The sequence below is a fragment of the Micromys minutus genome, assembly GCF_963924665.1.
Source record: "Micromys minutus genome assembly, chromosome: 27".
In the NCBI taxonomy this organism is placed as follows: domain Eukaryota; kingdom Metazoa; phylum Chordata; class Mammalia; order Rodentia; family Muridae; genus Micromys; species Micromys minutus.
The window spans coordinates 1,936,470-1,955,506 of record NC_137962.1 but is presented as its reverse complement, the minus strand read 5'-3'; the positions used below and the strand labels follow the sequence as shown (position 1 = coordinate 1,955,506).

The following is a 19,037-nucleotide window of genomic DNA, read 5'->3' as shown; positions in this document are numbered from 1 at the left end:
AAGGCATTGCTGTGCCAACTCCGAGGCTATTTAGAAAAGACCTGCACAGGTATAAACCATGACCACAGTGAAGAAGGGCTCCGCCGTGTGTTGATGTCCTTACCTGGTTTGAAATCTAGACATTTGGAGTCAAAACTATTTACAGAGTATGGGCACTGTTCCTTCTGGCCTCTCCCAGGGATGAGGGTGGTGAGGGAATCTTGCCTTATTTGGAATGTCTTTTATGCAGCCCTACTCACTGACCAGGTCCAGGGAATGCAAGCAATGGCTAAGCAAGCCCTTGCTTTCCCTTTGCCTCCACCCAATTCTTCTGCTGTGACTTAGGTCCAGCAGATCTGATGCAGAAGCTGGAGACTGAAAGTCAGTGCACAGTGAAGACACAAAGGCAGGAAGACCAGCATCCCCAGCAACCCTTTGCTGGACACACCTGAACTCAGAGGAGGATGACTTGAAGCTAAGTCAAATTGAGTCTCATTTTTGGCTTGGTTAAGGTCTCACTGTATGTTAGAATGACACATAATAGGTCTATGTATTTATGAGATCGGGCATGAATTTTGAATATTCATATACACTGTAATGATCAAAGCAAGGTAATAATTAGCATTTGGATCACCTTTGATGTGTTATGATTTGGATGTTAAATTCTTTCACAGGTTTATGTGTTTGAACATTTGGTTCTCAGCTGGTGGAGCTAATTTGAGATGTTGTAGAACTTTTGGGGTATAGGGCTTATCCACAGAATAGGAAGGAATGGAAAGATAGGCATAAGAGGTTGGAAGTGATCTCATTTTGCTGAGCCCCAGGAATGCCTCAGACATGAACAGCAGGAGACGGGGCTCTACTGTGCACACTTTAAAGATATGTAATCCAGACAGCTTTCCTTTCCTCTACACTCCAAACTGAAAATGTTATTGTACTAAAAATGCAAATGGAGCTAAAATTAGTGTAAGTTCACTCCTTCAAAGGCACCTACCCCATTTCCTGAAACAAACACATTTACATGATTTTATTCTAAGAAGAATATTCATTCAACTTAAAAAAAAAAAGCCTCTTAAAGCATGAGTTTCTGCTCCTCTCCATCATTTTTGTAAGTTCAGTAGTTGTTCAGCTGTTCTACTTTAGGAATTTTGCTCTGGTTTCAGTGTGGCAGACATGGAAATAATTTTAGCCAAAGAAAAGGCAGATACAGTGGTGTGGTCCAGGCCAAAGAAGCTAGAGAAAGCCAGAGAAGTTCCTTTACAGATGAGCATACCTCGCTACTTCCTTATTCAGTTGACATCTGAATTAGACCACCTCAAGACTGTACAAAATATTTTTAAGTAGTAAAACTGTACAGGCAGAACTCACATATCCTAAGATATCACAGTCTACAGGAAGATAACTCAGGCCTTGACCCTTTGACTCCATGGAAATGTGAGGTGTAGCACGGTGTGCTTTGTAACACTGTGATTATTCTGTTCTTTCTGTTTGTGTGCAGCTGGCCTTTGCTGGGATTGTATGGTCTTGGGGACATAGTTATGACATTGTGGTGGTTCCAGCCAAGCTGACCAAGGACTGGCTTCCCTGTTTTAAATTGTGTTCTCTGGGCTTGACATCTGTTTGACCTCTATGTGTTACTAGGTCACCATGACCTGTCTTGTTCCTTAAACTTCATGGAGACTGGGGCTAATTGTCTCCGTGACTGTCTATGTGTGCGTAATGTGCTTTCTAGGTTTTCCTTCCTGGAAAATGTGTGTTCAGTTTTGTAACACCTACATGCTTCCTTTTGGGTTTCTTAGAGCTACAGATGGTCCTCTAGGAACTATGAATATGTCCATGTTCCCTCTCCAACTTGGTAGTTAAGTTTTTCCAAACATGAATCAGGCTGAGATCACTGGCCTAACCTGTACTTTGGATTTGGAAGAGAAGAGCAGAGGGCAAGGCTTACATGCAAGGACACTGACTACCAAAGCCAGTGAAATAGTTTAAATCTTCTGTAAAATAATCCCCTGCTCTCTCTGTCCTCTTCCATCTTTCTCTTCCTCTTAACCCTCTTCTTTCCCTCCCTTCCCCTCCTTTCTCCCCTCAGCTTCCTCCTCTTCTCCTCCCCTTCTTCATCATTCTCTTCCTTGTCTTTACCTCCCTCTTTTCTTCTTTCTTCCTGCTCCCCATATGCTTTATTCTTTTCCTTTTCTTCTACTTAATCTTATGTAGTCCAGGTTAGACTGGGGCTTGCTTTGTAGACAAGGATAACCTTGAATTCCTTGCCCTTCGTGCATCTATCTTTCAAATTCTGTCATTATACCATGCCAAACAAATACAGCTTTCTTGTTAGTGACATTATTAATAAGATTTCAATACTAATGTCAGAGATAGTCAAAATCTATCTCAAGGTCAGGAAGGCTAACACTCAGACCTTGATCAATCAGTTTGCAAAGCTCCTGATCTTATTTAAGGATGACATCATGACAGTCTTCATGATATGAAACTGAAAACAAGAATAAAGCTCATGGGCACAATGTTCAGTGAAAAGCACATAGGAGAAAGTTGTCCACCTATTAAGTTTTAAAGCCAATAGAATTTAACTATGGTAGTAGAAGTTAGATTAATCATCTTTGACATGGGATACAGGAAGATGGAAGGGGGCATAAAGAGAAGTTTGTGGGGAGTGCTGATAGTATTCAGAATCTGGTCTGTCTTTAACATTAGTTACATAGGCATATTTGGATCATAAAAATCCAGCAAGCTGTGCTTGAGAGCTGTGCACATTGGTCAGGCCCAATGATACAGGAATGTAATCATAGCTCCTCAGTGGTCAAAGCAGGAAGTGTGCAAGTTCAATGCATGAACAACTCAGCAAGACTGTCTCAAAACAAAAAGTGGAAGGGAGGTAGGGATACTGTTTAGTGTATGCTTGTCTAACATGTGTGATGCCCTAGGTTCAATCCCTAATTAAACAGCAGCAAAAAAGATGTGTGCATGTGATTGCTATTATGTTATACAACAATTTAAAATTAATCAGTCAAATAAGAAACAAAAATAAATCACAGAAATGAATTTAGAGAAAATTCTATCACATCCTCTCCCTCCATAATAAGTTAGTTTTAATATGTGAAAACCATTATATTATATAGTTGCAGGAAAGATGCCAATTTTTATCTCACTGTCTTCAATCAACAGCCATCACAAGTTTTTTAGTATTATATAATCATCAACTAGATGACTTTATATCCCATCTCATATTTTCAATGGCTCAATTTGTTTCTTTTTTTAATCTCATAAATCAGGCAAAAGCCCCTCCAAGGGTTATGAGTAGTGTGGGACTCATCACTAATGATACTGTTAATCTTTGATGCTTTTTACATATTAATTTTACTGATGTATAATGCACATAAAGAAAGCTGTTATGGTTTGAATGAGAAAATATTTCCTATGGGCTCATACATTTGATGTGACACTTGTTCCTTGGCTGGTGGTACTATTTGGGGAGGCTTTGGAACCTTTAGATAATGGAGCCTTGCTGGAGGAAGTATGTCTATAGGGGGTAAGGTGAGGTTTTATAGCCTTCCCCTCCCTCTGTCTGTCTTTCAATGTCTTTCTTTGTGTATTTCTCTGTGTCTTTCTCTTTGTCTCTATATGTGTCTATCTCTGTGTCTCTCTGTCTCTGTATCTTTCTCTGTCTCTGTCTTTCTATGTATGCCTCTGTCTCTATGTGTATCTCTCTGTGTGTCTCTGTCTCTGTGTATATCTCTCTCTCTGTTTCTCCCCTTCCTGACAAGCCTCATGCTCCTGTTGACATCGCTTCCTAACATGCTAGATTATATGCTCTCTAGAGCTGCAAGCCAAAATAAACTGTATTTGCCTCTAAGTTGCCTTTTTCTTCAGGGCATTCTGTCATGGCAACAGAAATGTAACCAACACAAGCCGTATAGCACACATCATATGTAAGGGTTTGATAAACTTTCACCAAACATACTGTGTCACCATCATCAGACTAAGGAAGAAGCTATGTACAGATCCCCAATAACTGTTCTTTGTACCCCTATGCATCACCCCTTCTCCCCAGGGTCAACCATCAGAGATGTGACTAAAGAAGTCCCCTGGAGCCACATCACCCCGTCTGAGATCACGTGGTTTTATCGTTGGAGAAACATTTCCCAGGGAGATATGGTTATATGCAATGTTAGTGTGTGTCTCACATTCTTCCCCTGAGGGACATAACTGAAAGGCCACTTTTCTTGAAGTCACAATCTTTTCTTGGGACAAACCCAGGCTTATCAAGTGAAGGAACTGTGTAAGGGCTACTGCAGCTCTTTTGTTAGAGATCAGACTTTAACAGTGAAAAAACCAGTTTGCAATGGGCTGGCGGTTATGAATTTAATTTATAGGGCAAACAGATCATATTTGAGCCCTCTGATTTTTTTCTGCTGGCTTTGATCAGTTGTGTTTTCGAAAAGTTGTGTACTTTGTGGATAATAGGTTTGTGTTTACGTTATTCTCCTTTAGACAACTGTAGACTATGCACTTATGTACCATTTTGCCCCTAATATTAGAAATGCTATTTTCTATGTGTTTATAAGTTTTGTCCTGTAAGCCAAAATGACTGAATTGAGAAACACGTGTGAGGGAAGTTTCAAAGACAATTAGATCATGAGGCTCTGACCCAATGAATTGTCTATCTACCAAGGATTTGAGAGACTATGTATGGACCTGTTAAAGTGAGACCAGTGGAGAAAGTATGTCCCTGGCAGGTGTCATTGCTTGTTCTCTTCATGCTTCTGCTCCACTCTGCTTCCTGGCCACTTTGAGGCAAGCTACTCTACTTGGGAAGGGTCACCACAATGAATGGAAATCTCTGAAACCATCTTTCTTTTAATTCATTTCTGTCTAGATTTGATGATAACAGTCAGAAAACATGATCAGCTATGATTTTTTTCCATGCTAAATATACCACAGTGGAATTTAAAAGCAAACAATACTGACTTAGTTAGGTTTTCTTTCGCTATGATGAAACACAATGACCAAAAATAAATTGAGGAGGAAAAGGTTTATTTTGTTTATGCTTCCATATCACAGTTCATCTTTGAAGACATTGAGGCAGGAACCTGGATACAGGAGCTGATTCATAAGCCACGAAGGAATGCTATTTATTGGCTTGTTTCTCAAGGCTTACCCAGCCTGCTTCTTATAACACCAGGGACCAAAAGTCCAGGGGCAGTATGGCTCAGCATGAGATGGGTTCTCTCATATCCATATCAATCATCAATAAGGAAAATATAACACTGGTTTGCTCACTGGCCAAACTGGTGGAGGGCACTTTCCCAAAGGACTCTAGTTTGACAAGTTGATGTAAAACTAGTCAGCACAGATATGTACTATTATTTAGCTTAGATGGGATCTAAGCTTTCCTTTCTCCTCATCTTTACAGATGCATGAACCCAGAGAATAAGGAAGCATCTAGACAGCCCAGGTGTACACAGCACTTTATGAATATTGAACAATGTAGACAATGTAACTGTGGGATTTCTCTAAAGGAGGGTTGTGCACAGTTTGTGAATTGCCCATCAGGAGATGCTTATGCAGACATTATGCTGCTTAGAAATATAAAGAACTCAGCACATTCACTCTGACTTTTGATTCAAGATAATGAGTGTGGGATAATTTCAACATGCATAGAAATAATAGATGAATTGCTCATGTATATCAGCATTCTAAAAAATGACAGGGCATGTTTATGGACCAAATTGGGAAAAAAATCTCTGAGTTTAAAGAATGATGGTCCTTTGACATTGTGAATGAATTGGGTTCATTCATGAATGAATGTGGATGAGTTCACTTAATACTCTATGCAAGACAAAAGGATGAGTAAAAATGTGTGGTTGCAAGGTGAGCAAGAACAGTGATGACAAAGAAGGGATGAGCAGTGAGTTCCTTCTTCAAGTGAGCAAAGAACTGGAGTGTTGTAGCATAGGAGACATGTGAGCAAGTCCCAGCAGGGGGATGACAGGAGCAGTCACACACTTTCTCTGTCCCCCACATTCCATGAGGGAAGCAGACTTTGCCACACACTCACCAGCCATGATTGACTGCTACCATGGACCCAGATTCTGACATTTCTGAAACCATAAGTCAATCCATCTTTTCTCCTTTACATTGTTCTCCTTTGCACTTAGAAGTAACCAACGTGTGTATGTTATGCCAATGATTCAGATAAATTTCAAACACTCAGAGGTGAAACTTGAAAGGCAGGCCTGGAAATGAATGGGAATGTGGGGGGGGGGGGTGTAGGAAGAATTCTAACTGCTGAACTTGCTTACAGCACATGAGATCTCAAGGCTTGCAAACCCCACCTGCAGAAGGAAAGGATGTTGCCACATCTGTCAGGCCAGAGAAAGCATGCTAGTTTGGATTCGGTACAACTGCATATAACCACCACCCCTAACAACCCTGATTTTAGGAAGAAGAACACTGATTAATTTTGCTTTCATGGCAGGAATTCAGAGATTGTCTATGTACAAATGTTTTGGAGGCTCTCCAGTCAGGAGAGATTGATGTCTCTCTGTCTTTCTGTCCTTCCATACTTCCGTCTTGTTCCTACAGCTGGGGTTGCCTCATGATCAAAGGAAGTGGTTGGTCCCTCAGTTGTCAAATCAACATTCAGATAAGCTCAAAGGTGACTGGGCATGAGAAGTGCCAGCTGAGGGAGCGCCAATGAGATTTCCTGTGAGCCCTTTCCGAAATGTGGGACAGCCTTGGCTACCCTGATAAGAGAAGGAAAGGTCCCCTTGGCTCAGCACACTGTGTCCCCAGTACACCTGGGGTTCTGCTTACTGAAAAAGGAAGAATAGACTTTTGTGACATTACTAGTTATTTCCAGAGTGACTGGCTGAGTTCTCCTTTGCCTGTTTCTTCCCATGACTAATTTCTACTGATGTTCAACTGTGAGGCATTCTGCAAATGCCTGCACCCGGTGGTTGTTCTCTGCATGAAGAACACCAGGGATTGGGGAATCCTCCAGGAATGTGAAGAAATGCAAAGAAGGGTTAAAAGATTTTAGGGTCACATGTATGAGAGATTCACACTTTTGTGGTCTGATCTGTGGACACTACGGTCAAGAAGAGAAAGATGGAGGTTTCACAACTGATAGAAGCGTGCCATTAGGTAAAAGATGCTTGAAGTACTTTGGGGTCCAGACTGAGTCCCTAACTCATGACTGAAACTTAAATCACAAGAATTTTCCAATGAAGGGAGCACCATCTACCTTAAATGGGTGGTTAAACAGTTCACACCATTTCTTGGTATAAAAAATTGGATTGTGGGAGAATTATGATAAAAACATGGGACACTTATCTGCCATCTGTGAGCATGTTCATTGAAACTGGTATGATTTACATAGTAACTGTGAAGTAGGAGACACTACACTAGCTAAACCTTAGGAAGGTGTCTCTACCTCTGTCTCTCTAGTCACCTCTGCAAACACCGACTCATACAGATCCACAGTGAAGGGACACCACCACTGTCTACTTAGAGCATATCCTTCAGAGCCCTCAAATAGCTGCTGAAGGCCACACGGCTAATGAGTGCCTATGCCCCAGTTTCCTTATTATTCTCTGTTTGAAAGTCTATTTTCTTTCCACTCAAAGATGTCCACCTGCTGATGCTTCAGAAAATAAGGTGCTTTTCTCATTGCCTGTCACCAACATAGTGATGCAGCAACTCCTGTAAAGGAATCACTGCTGTGATGGAAAGGTGTTTGTGGAGCCTGGAGTGGCCAATGCTGCAGAAGGAAAAACGTGGCAGCAACAGGCTCCACTGCCCTGCTTAGCTTTCTCAGCAACGTGGTACAAGTAAGTCATTTGGGAAAACGTTATCACCAAACTGGTGTGTGGGCAACTCTGTGGGACAAATTTGTTTTTTAATGACTGATATAAGAGGACCCAGGCCACTGTCATTGGTTCCACCCCAGGAAGGTGTTCTTGAGTATTTAAGAAAGCAAACTGAACTTATGAGTTTCTCTGACAGAACATGGGTCTAGCCTTCTTTCCCTGGTCCCAGTGTCTATGAAGACTCCACACCAAAATCCATCCTCCCAATTCATACTGTACTCCAAGGCCTGGCTTCATGCCAACACCTAGTGGACCCAGGCAGCCTCTCTACCTCTTCAAAGTGATTCTTACCCAATAGATATTGGCTCCCAGCTATTAGAGGAAGGGACTAGGGCTTAGAGAGCTGAAGAGACCAGTAGAAATAGAGGAGTCAGGTTTTAAGTCTCCAAGCCTTTGTCATGGCCTCTGGGCAAAATTGACTAGCTCTTTTGGAATCAGGCTTCTTATCCAACCCTGTAGTCCTGGCTCAACATAGCTTCTTATGTGCAGGTTGCTGTCCTGGGTCATACAGGAATAAACAAGATAAACTAGATTGTGCATTCTCCCTCAGAGCACTCAAGCCTTAGAGATAGACTCACCACCTGTTTATTGCCCATTTCTGCTGCTGCCACCGGTGGTGCAAATGTCCCTAAGGGAAGGGAAGGACAATAGCTCCAATCTGTTTTCCACATGGGCTGTAAAGTTAACCAAGCTTCTCTATCTACTGCTCTTCTAATACAGAGTAAAGTCCTTAAAGTAAAGCTTAATGCTGCAGCCCCACCTTAGACCCTCCGCTCCTCACCATGATTTCTGTTTCCTTCAGACTCCTTTATGGCCTTGCTCACTCCTTCCACTGGACCTCTGCATGTGCTGTCTTCTGTTTGGAGTCTTATCTTTTTTTTTTTTCTCTCACACCCTCCCTGGGCCATTGCTTCTCTGAGTGACTGCCTGGTATCTGAGCTAGGTGGAAGTCCCCCTGTAAGGCTCTCTGCCTCTGCTCCCAATACTTTGTCCTTGTTTAGTATGTCCACCTGTAGCTGGGGGTCTGTAATTGATTGGTTTATGTCTTCCTTCCATGCTCCATGTATTTATTTGCCCAGGGACTTTGTGTGTTTTAGTGTAACTCATGCTCTCCATGCAGCTAGCATGAGGTCTAGACTTAATAATTATCTGCTGCTACTAAATGAATAAGGTCAAATGGCCCCCATTGTGAGGTGGGTCTTATGTCTACTTGTGTGTCATGTATTACTCGAGTTGTTAGGGTCAAAGCCTGGGCTCTGGAAGCTCTAACTAGCTAGGGTTGGTCACCCATTCTTAATACGTCAATTGAGACAAATAATAGTAGAAAGCATTATATAACATTAGTAAGAGGAACAAATAAAAATGTCTAGTATCCTACCAAGTCCATCTTCGTGGGTTAAAGTATAAACACAGAGCAAGAAACATTCACCACTGAGCTGTCCCAGGCAAGTATGGTCCTGCCTTCTACCACTGCCTAGCATCTCTCCTTCAAGGTGGTCTGACAAACTCTCAGACCTTCGATATCTCTTGCTGATAAGCAAGATCTCACTCTAGATGGCAACAAGCTTCAGTTTTTCCCTTGTCCCAGGTGGAGATTCCTGGAGAAATTCCACTTCTTTGGGGATCATTGTTTCAATAATCCGAGAGCCCAGGTGTGTCTCTTTAAAATATATTTTCTCTGGGCGGGGAATTGGACCCCCAGGAACAATGTAAAAACAAGGTACAGTGGTGCATATCTTTAGTCTTTGAGGAAACAGAGACAGGCAGATCTCCAGAGCTCATTCAGTGGTTAGCCATCCTAACCGAATTAATTGGTGAACCTTTGGGTTCAGAAAGAGACTGTGTCTCAAAAAAAAAAAAAAAAAAAAAAAAAAGGATGGAAATTGACAAAGTAAGACATCTCGTGTGTTCGTGTGTGTGTGTGTGTGTGTGTGTGTGTGTGCATGTGAACTCGAGAGCATGAGAGTGTATGCATACACATGCATGTGAACACACACAATTATGTGCACCTGTGTGTACCTGATCACACATACACAAACATGTACATACACACACACACATACACACATTGTGTATACCAGTTTTGAAAGGTAAACAGACTATTTTTCTCTTTGGCCTGGGTGTCTACAGCAGAAGGGAAGATTAGGTACCCAGCCCTGTAGCATGTCTGCTACAGGGGAACTAAGTTTACCAGCCTTGTTTTGGGGGAATTTAAATGTTGTTTAAAGAGTTAAAATGTATTCTGAAATGGATCTAAGCTATAAGGAAACAAAGGTGGGGGCTCATGACAACTTGGGAAATGGGTATTCTAAAAATAGCCCTCCTCTTTCCAACAACGCCAGAGCTATATGAATCTGTGAAGCACATTTGCTGTTCAGTGTCTTTCTTGGAAGAACCATTATCTGAAGATAAAACAATAATTTAGGGGTAGAGTCTAGAGTGCAAATCCTGTGGTAGTCTGGCCACACATATGTTAGCCCCAATTCATCTCCACTTGTCCAGCTTATATGGAGACAACAATTATTTTTAAATGAACAGGGTAAGTTTATGTTTATTAACTTTTGATATTAAAATGTAACATGTTTATTGAGTAAGTATTGGGAGAAATAAAAAAAAATAAGGCAAAGGAAAAATTATACTGCCTGGATAATCATTGTTCATGTTGGTGTATTTCTCTAGACATTTTTATCATCATTGTGTATGTTTTTATTTTTATAGTATGCTGTATGTTAGGAACCATACGCACTCCACCTCGAGGGTTAGCTGAACTGCCTGCTTGAAGGCCTAGACCTTGGGAATAGCACACACCCTCCATTCAAGTTTAGATGGGCCCAGTCTCAAGCAGATCCACACGTGTGTTCCTACTGAGTTACAGGCCCAGGGGTGTTGCTTCGGTGAGCAACTAGGGAATTTGCACACTGCCTTTGTTGCTGTGTATCCTGAGTGCTGGACAGAGTAAAGCAGTACATTCTGGTGACTCGAGTAATCCAGTCATGTCTTTTCTTTCAAATCCTCAGGCCTTTGCTCGATTCGGAGCAGCTGTTGGCGGTGCAGGTGCCACCAAGGCTGTACGTAGTTTTCTAGTACACATACAAACACCTCTAATGAAGTTAGCATGTATGCCTTGTGATGTGAGACCTTCTGACCTTCTCCTTAAGGACTGATCATGTACATTAGCACAGTTGAGAATGATGCCACTCTTGTTGCTCTTCTCTAGAGGAAGTATTGCCCAGGTAGCAAGCGTCTGTCTCTCAGCACCTCAGGAAAATTCGATGGCATAGTTGCCAGAAATGGAAGATCCAGAGCCAGAATTGACTGAACAGTGCTTAAGTCTAAAGTCACAAGGGCTGTGAATCAGTGGTGGAGTGCTTGCCCAACATGTACCAGGCTCTGGGTTTGAATACCAGTACTCTAAGTTTGTATTTCTGTTCTTTTGATGAACCAGGAACATTCTAGAGTGACTTTCTATGAAGATGTGACCACTTTGCCTCTAGAAAAGTCACAGCTATGCAATGTTATTAAAGTATATAAAAGAAGCCCAAGCACGGCAGGGTACAGATCCAATCCAAATATTTAGGAAACAGAGGCAGAGAGGATGAGAAATGACAGTTATTCTTGACTGTACAGGGAGTTTAAGATCCATGCAGACTATACTAGATCCCATCTTAAAAAAAAAAGACCAGGAAAATAAAAGCTATAGTCTTGATGCTTCTAGTATCAAGAAAGGAACCCAATTTAGGACTTTGCTCAGTACCACCCTAAATGACCCTTTATGACAGAAGAAAGGCTTATGGGCCCAAACATCCTGCAAGGGAATTGAGGCCAAACATCCCAATCCTTTGTTTTCCTTATTGTGTCTGAGAAGAGGCTCCCCAGTTCAACCCCCACCATAGATAGCTGCAGAGCACAGAAGTTTCCTTTCAAGACACCGATGCCATCTGTCTGCTGAATACACTATTGTTTCTCAGACTGGCTTTTACATTCTGCACTTGAGACTCAACACTAGAACCTGGCTCACCTGCTGGTCAGGTGAGGGATGAGCAGAGGCAACAGTGATCATTCATGTCACAGTCATGTGACCAGCGGGAACATAACACTTGGTGGGAAGCTGTGATCTAGCAAATGAGAAATCCCACTGGGTGGCAGGGAGCCTGCTCTGGTGTTCCCCACACATGTAATAATAGTTCATATGTCTTATAAGAAATTGTGAACCTCCGAGATTTGGAAACTTCCACAGAGCAAATTAAAATGAACTTGTCATAGCTCACTACTGTGTCAGTACATGTATGGCTGACTATGAAGGTAACCCAGCTGTATATTGTCTCTACAGGGCAGTGGTTATCAACCTTCTAATGCTGTGCCCTTTAATACAATTCCACATGTTGTGGGAACCCTCAACCATAAAATCTTTTCATTGCCACTTCATACCTGTAATAATAAATATAAATATTTTTGGAAGTAGAAGTTTGCCAAAGGGGTCCCAACCCAGAGGTTGAGAACCACTGCTATAGTTGGCTTTCAACAACGAAGTATTTTAGATGATTTAAACACATTTTTGCTAAACGAATTTGACAGCTTGAAAGTGACTGTGTCCTATAATCCTGAAGACTTAACCAAGTGATTTTGGGGATGAATTAAATAGATAGCAATTTCCTAAATACTTTCAGTCTATTTACTAAGACATTTTATTTGAAATGCAGTGCTTCTAATAAAATCTCAGACCCAGAATTTAATCTCTTAAAAATAGAATCTATTACATGAAGAAAAGGCTCACTGAGGTCAATTTGAGGCCACTGGTCATTAGCATGGAGTGAAAGTCATTCAGGTTACTTGTGGGTAAAAATAAGATTTGGGCTTTAGGGGTTTGAAAGATGCCAGTCAATGAGGCAGTGAAAGACTGCCAGAGTCCATAGTCTTCCTGATTTGTCTCAAGACACAGAGAAGGCCATTGGATCTCAGGCATCTATCCCTTTAGCATTCAGCACAGTACCTCTTGCAGCACATGATTTTAGAGGTTCCTGTACAGAACAGAGGAGAGCGTTCAAGGAAAGAGATCTGTGCTCTCCACTGCCCCTACGAACCACCCACAACGATCCTCCGGCTGATGGCGCCTGGCAGGGTGTAGATGAAGAGGACCAGGAAGATGATGAGGATGATCAGGATGAAGGCGATGATGATGTACTTCTTGTAGTTTTTCCAAATGAGGTGGTAGAGGCACTTGAAGGGGCTCACGAACCACGAGAAGGAGGTGTCTGGACGGCTAGAGAGGGAAGCAGGGAAGGGGGTCATGTTCAACAAACTGTGAGGAGTCTAAATCTTCCAGGAAACACTTCTGAGTCTGTCTCTCTGGGGACCCATAGTAGAGGTCGGAGAGTAGCATGTGTGGGGGTGGGTGGAGGTCGGGGATACCATTCTGCTGAAAACAGCAGAAATGGGTCCATTTATCAAGCTCTGTAATGACTTGTGCATGGTGTTAAAAGTTTCTCTGATTAGAGTCAGAGCCTTGTTAGAACCTACCCTGAAACCCACAGCCCCTATCCCTCTGTCTGTGACCAGATCATCTGCATCAAATCTACTTGACCACCTCAGTCCATCAGAAGTGCACGCCCTGTCTTCCTGCCTTACCTTGATAGACCCTCTTTCTGAGCACAGCAGATTTGTCCTATCTTCCTTTAAGTATTTTATGAATCTCTGTGCTGCTTCTCCTAAGTAAGCGGAAAGCTGTTGAAAGGCAGAACTTCTGCCTTGCATTTCTTTTGTGCCCTCCAAAGTATTTTGTATTTTGAAAAATTTTTTAATTGAAAAAAATTTTTATACAGTATATTGTGATCACAGTTTCTCCTCCTCCAACTTCTCCCCGTCCCTCCCCCATCTCCCCACCCACCCAACTTCATCTCCTTTTTTTTTCTCTCTTTATTTAGAAAACAACCAGGAAAAAAAAAAAAAAAAAACAACCCAGAATCAAAACCGACCAACAAAGAAGTAAGGCACAAAAAGACAGACACACAAGAATCCATAAAAACACAAAATTAGAATCTGTAATATATAGGCAAAAGACCAGTAAGACCAAAAAAAAAAAAAAAAAAAAAAAAAAAATCTCAAGTTTAGCAACAAAAGGTTGACAAAAATACCACTGAGCTCATTCTGTGTTGCTCATCTATTGCTGGGCACGGGCCTGCCCTCAAGTGTGGTTATCTACCCAGTGAGACTCCATTGGAGAAAATTACTTTTTCTTTTACAAGCAGATGTCAACGGTAGACAGTTTCTTGGTCAGGCTTGGGAGCTGGTGCCCACTTCCCTCTTGCAGCACTGGAACCTGTGTGGACCCTGTGTGTGTTATTCTGTGAACAAAGTGTTTTTAGATGGGTGGTTTTAATAAACAGCTTTGAGTTAGCGAGCAAGTGCTGTTATGTTCCTAACACTATGAGAGGCAGTAGATGGGTAGAGACAGCATCCTGCACCCTGGGTCTGGGACAATAGGACAAATGTGATTCCAAAAGGCATTTTATACTCATCCTTCAGGATTGTTCAGTTTTTAATGACTGTGATCAGGAATCGGGTGCCATAAAGTACCATCATTTTTCCAATAATTCTGGTAATTTTTTAAAAAAGTAATGATGCACAAAAAATAAAGTGTTCTTCTTGTATCAAAAACAAAGCAAAGCAAAATAGAAAATGGTGAAATTCCGTTGATTATCTAATTATGGGTGGTGACCAAGGTGATGATAGGCATCGAGCACATGGGTTACTACGCTCTCCTCAAAAATCTCAATTACCACAACAAAGCACTGAAGCAAAATTTTCAATAAAGTGTGAAAACATTGTCAATCCTGTATACACATACATACATACATACATGCAATTCATATGCACATATCATGAGAGGAAGACAGGTAAAGTGCTCTGGCCATGCTGGTGGAGTATGTTACAGACAGGACCTGTTCCATCTGCAAACAGTCTGTGATCTTCGGGGCACTTAATTATAGAAACAATAGGCAGGTTGGATGGCACTAATTGGCTGGCCTGACTCCTGAGTTCTCTGTGCAAGAACAAAGCCAGGGCCTCAGGAACCCCTGGGATCCCTGAGGCCCTGTGCATGCCCCATGTTTCCAACTATAGCCCAGCCATACTCACTTGGGCTTGGCCAAAGGCTCAGGCTCCTTTCGGGCTTTCCCAACGGGGTTTTTCTCAGCTTCTTCTGCTGTGACCAGGTGGAATTCAGCTTCAACCTTGCCCTGCATAAGACAGAAACTGCAGTTTCTGGGGCAAAACCAGCATTCTCAAAGTGCCATCATATTACCAGGAAGTACTTTGTCTAGTCTGTTGGTTTATTTTGAGAAATAGCTGTTTTCTGGTCCTGGGAGAAACTATCTCGTGAGGAGTCATTAAAGCCCCAGGGTGTGTCTGGAAAGAGAACTCAGTGGGAAGAGTGGTTGTTATGAAAACATGAAGACTCATGTTCAGACCATTATCACCCATATAAAAGACAGAGGTGTCAGAATGTGTCTGTAACCCCAGAAGTCAGGAGGCAGAAACAAGCAGATGCCAGGGGCCTGGCCAGCTGAAATGGTGAGTTTCAGGCTGAGTGAACCAACCTTGTTTCAATAACAACAACAACAGTAGCAGCAGTACTAGTAGTAGTAGTAGTAATGTGGAGAGGGTTGAGTGAAGATATCACAATATCAATGTGTTCTCTACACATGTATGCCGGGCACATGTCCTTGTGCACACATGTGCACACAGGCATTAATCATACACACCATCACCACCACAGAGACCATAACAACGTTATTGAGGAGTTTTGTGTATGAAAGGGGTATCACATATAAGACATGCATAGATATATAGACACAGATATCCATATGAACAATTGCCATCATTAATATAAGAATAAGTAAGGCTAATGATAGAAACTGAGTACTCATTAGGGAGCTAATGACTTATGGGGCAGGTTTCTTTCCATCAAAGAAACTGTCCTTAGGAAGGAATTAGTAGATATGACCCTGAATTTTCAGAATAGTTTCCCAGCCACCCATTATTGTGTGTGTGTGTTCACTAATGATATCAGAATTAGCCTTTCTTCTTAGAACTATCTCCCATTCCTCTGTACAAACAGCCCTTCTGATTCCTTCAAGCATTATGCCAAAGTTATTGGAAATGATATAAATCCTGGACTGGCAAACTACAGTGCAGAAATCAAGTAATCCTTCCTTGTTTAATTATTCATTTACCGAATTACAAGCCCTCTGTAAGCGACTGCCAGTCTGGGTACTGGGAACTCTAATCAGCTGAAACACCTGTTTGTGAGGAATAGATTTTCTCTCTTCCTGCCTCCTTAGATTTTGTGCACTGACATCCAAGGTGGTGTGACAGGGAGGGAACAGTAGAGATCATAGCAAATGAAAGCATTTTAACAAATGCATATTAACAAATGCAATCAATGCCATAGTGGCTCTCTTTGGGGCATATAAGTACAGATTATGAGTATTTGGTTTATTTTCTACTCCACACAACCATGAATATGTGTGTAGTCTTTTATTTTCATCAATAAATTATGGCAGTCAACATGCTCAGAGAATATTTAAAAACTGGGAAATAAGTGATATATAGTTTCTGTAGTTTATAGTCATGCTTCCACACAATGACCAGAATATAATAATAATAATAATAATAATAATAATAATAACGATGATGATGATGATGGTGATGATGATGAAGTTTAAATTACAGTTGTACATCTTGTCTCTGGCTCTATTTCTATTATCTCTTGACCTATCTCAAAAATAAAGTAGCTTTTTTTTTTTTTAAATAGAGATGTGAAGCCAAAGATCAAATTCTGTTTCCAAGGATGCACAGATATAATAAGGCGTCCAATTAGAATCTGAATTCTGATCTATAAGACACAAAGTCTCCTGATATTTCCTTAATAACAAACTGCCTGACAACTTATTCATTAATTGGTTTAATACTGAGTTAGAAGGTTTAAATGCCATTCTCAGATGATTCCATGCTGTCGTCATAACTGCCTCCTAAAGGTACTTGTCTCCCTGGTTCCTCATCTGTCAGATGTTCTAGAATATTCTGAGCATAATATCTAGGATGTGCTAATGGTAGAGTTAGCTACCAGGGAGCTCCTTATGACTTGATGATTGGAAGAAATCTAAGAAACTAGCTTAAAATCGATGGCCAAGGGAGCAGTCTCATTACAGAAGCAGATATTTCTTCCAGGGCCCTCTCAGGGGTGGCTTAACCTCTGCTGAGCAGTGTTTTGTAAACTCAGAACTTCATCTAGTTGCTCCAGTTTGATAGCTTGAGAGGTGCTAAGAAGTTACCAAGTTCTGTAATTCTTAGAACAGAATACAAATCAACAGGAAACACTAAGGTTCAGAGTAAAAAGCAGGCTCTTTATATTCCACTGCTTAATAATAATAATAATAATAATAATAATAATAATAATAATAATAATAATAATAACAACAACAATAATAATAACAACAACAATAAAACAACAACAACAACGATAGCTCAACTACAGAGCTCTGCAGCCCAAATAGTGTTTCATACATCTAATCCATTCAAAGTACCCAGGAAAATAGCATTTTTGTGTCTGTATTGCAGCCATAGCAACCTGGGCATGGAAATGCTTGTTAATCTCTGTTACAAAATTATGCTGCGAGTATCAAGTCCCATTACTTTTCTTTTTGTGTTCAAGTGACTCCTTGCTGAGGAGGACAGACTACTTGGTTTCACTCTTACATAGCTGACTGAATAAGCAGAGATGTGAGGCCAATTTATATCCAAGTGAGGAATTCAAATCTATCATTCATTCTCTGGTTCAAAAGCCTAGTTCAACCCAAAGCATCATTAAGCATCCTAGGATGAAGAAATGTTATTTAGATTTATTTGCTTATCTACTTATCGCGAGAAAGAGAGTATGTGTAGTATGAGCACACGTGTGTGTTATCGTGCAGAGGACAACTTGCAGGAGTCACTTCTCTAACCCATAGGGAAACTACCCAGTTCCTCAGGCAAGGGCTCAGCAAGAGCCCTTACCCACCAAGCCACCTTTAATAGCAGTGTATAACTGATTTTTCTGAAAGGTTTTAAAGGAATTCCCTAATCTTTGCTATCATTCTGGCATAAGTATTTGCATTTGACCCTAATTAGTTCATTCAAGGATCACATAGAATCACATAGCTCAGCACGGACAGTAGTTGAATGAAAATAATCTAGTGATCTGCATCAAAACAGTGTGACCTTGAGTGAGTTGCCTGTCCGGTTTAAGACTCTCTCTCCTAAGGATGCTAATAATACAAACACCCCCACTCCAGGATAAGGCTACTCTCAGACATGCATAGATGAGTCTCACAGGTCCAGAGTGTAACAGGAAGATGATACAGAGAAGGCTGAGCACATAAATTCTGACCTTGTCATAGAAGGCATTAGTTATTATTATGAAGAGTCTTACTTATTCTGGCATCAGGAATGGGGGAAGGTGTGACTGTCACATTCTGATAAACACCACTTCTCACCACTATCTCTGAACGCAGAGGGCTTCACTTCCCACTCTATCATCAATATTCAGCCTAACACCAAGCAGAGGTCTTAAGCTAATAATATCCTGCAAATGTAACTTAAAATCAGGGATAGAAAAAAAAGTCATGGGCAGTTTGAGAGACTACCCACTAACTTTATGACATCTGTGGATGGGGAAAAAAGACAAGGAAAGGTCCCTGAAGAGACTGTGTGTGCTGTACCATAATTACTGCTTATGAGCTTCAAATTTCAACACATTGAGAGTGGCTATCAGGTTAACAGAAGGACCATATTCAGAATGGACACAGTTTTTGTTTTTGCTTTCTACTAGTAATTATTGCTCATTAAAATGCAACTTAATTGGTATTAAAAGAGTGATTTGCAAGCATTCATGGTAGACTGTGTATTGATAAAACGCTTTGAAGAAAAATACATATGAGAGGTATGGTTTGGATCTGAAATGGTCCTACAGGCTTATATTTTGAGTGCTTGTTCCCTAACTGGCTATGTCATTTTTGAAGACCGTAGAACCCTCAGGAGGTGAGATCTGGCTGGTTGAAAGTAGGTCCCTAGAGAGGGTCATCTGGCTCCATCAACTTCATTCTCTGTTTTCTGGTCCACAGTGAGAAGAATGAC

At 41.2% G+C, this 19,037-nt stretch overlaps 1 protein-coding gene and 1 long non-coding RNA gene across 2 annotated transcripts in view; one reads left to right on the top strand and one right to left on the bottom strand.

The window, feature by feature from the left end:
* Positions 1-19,037, top strand: part of LOC308437782 — a 79,145-nt gene that overhangs the window by 46,763 nt on the left and 13,345 nt on the right. The gene's annotated exons all lie outside the window — the stretch shown is intronic.
* Positions 12,939-19,037, bottom strand: part of FER1L6 (fer-1 like family member 6) — a gene marked incomplete at both ends in the record, with an annotated part of 122,170 nt that continues 116,071 nt past the window's right edge. Inside the window, 2 exons of the mRNA XM_080938937.1 lie at positions 12,939-13,125; positions 15,000-15,100. Coding sequence (XP_080795063.1) covers positions 12,939-13,125; positions 15,000-15,100 — 288 coding nt within the window. The remainder of the gene's footprint in view (positions 13,126-14,999; positions 15,101-19,037) is intronic.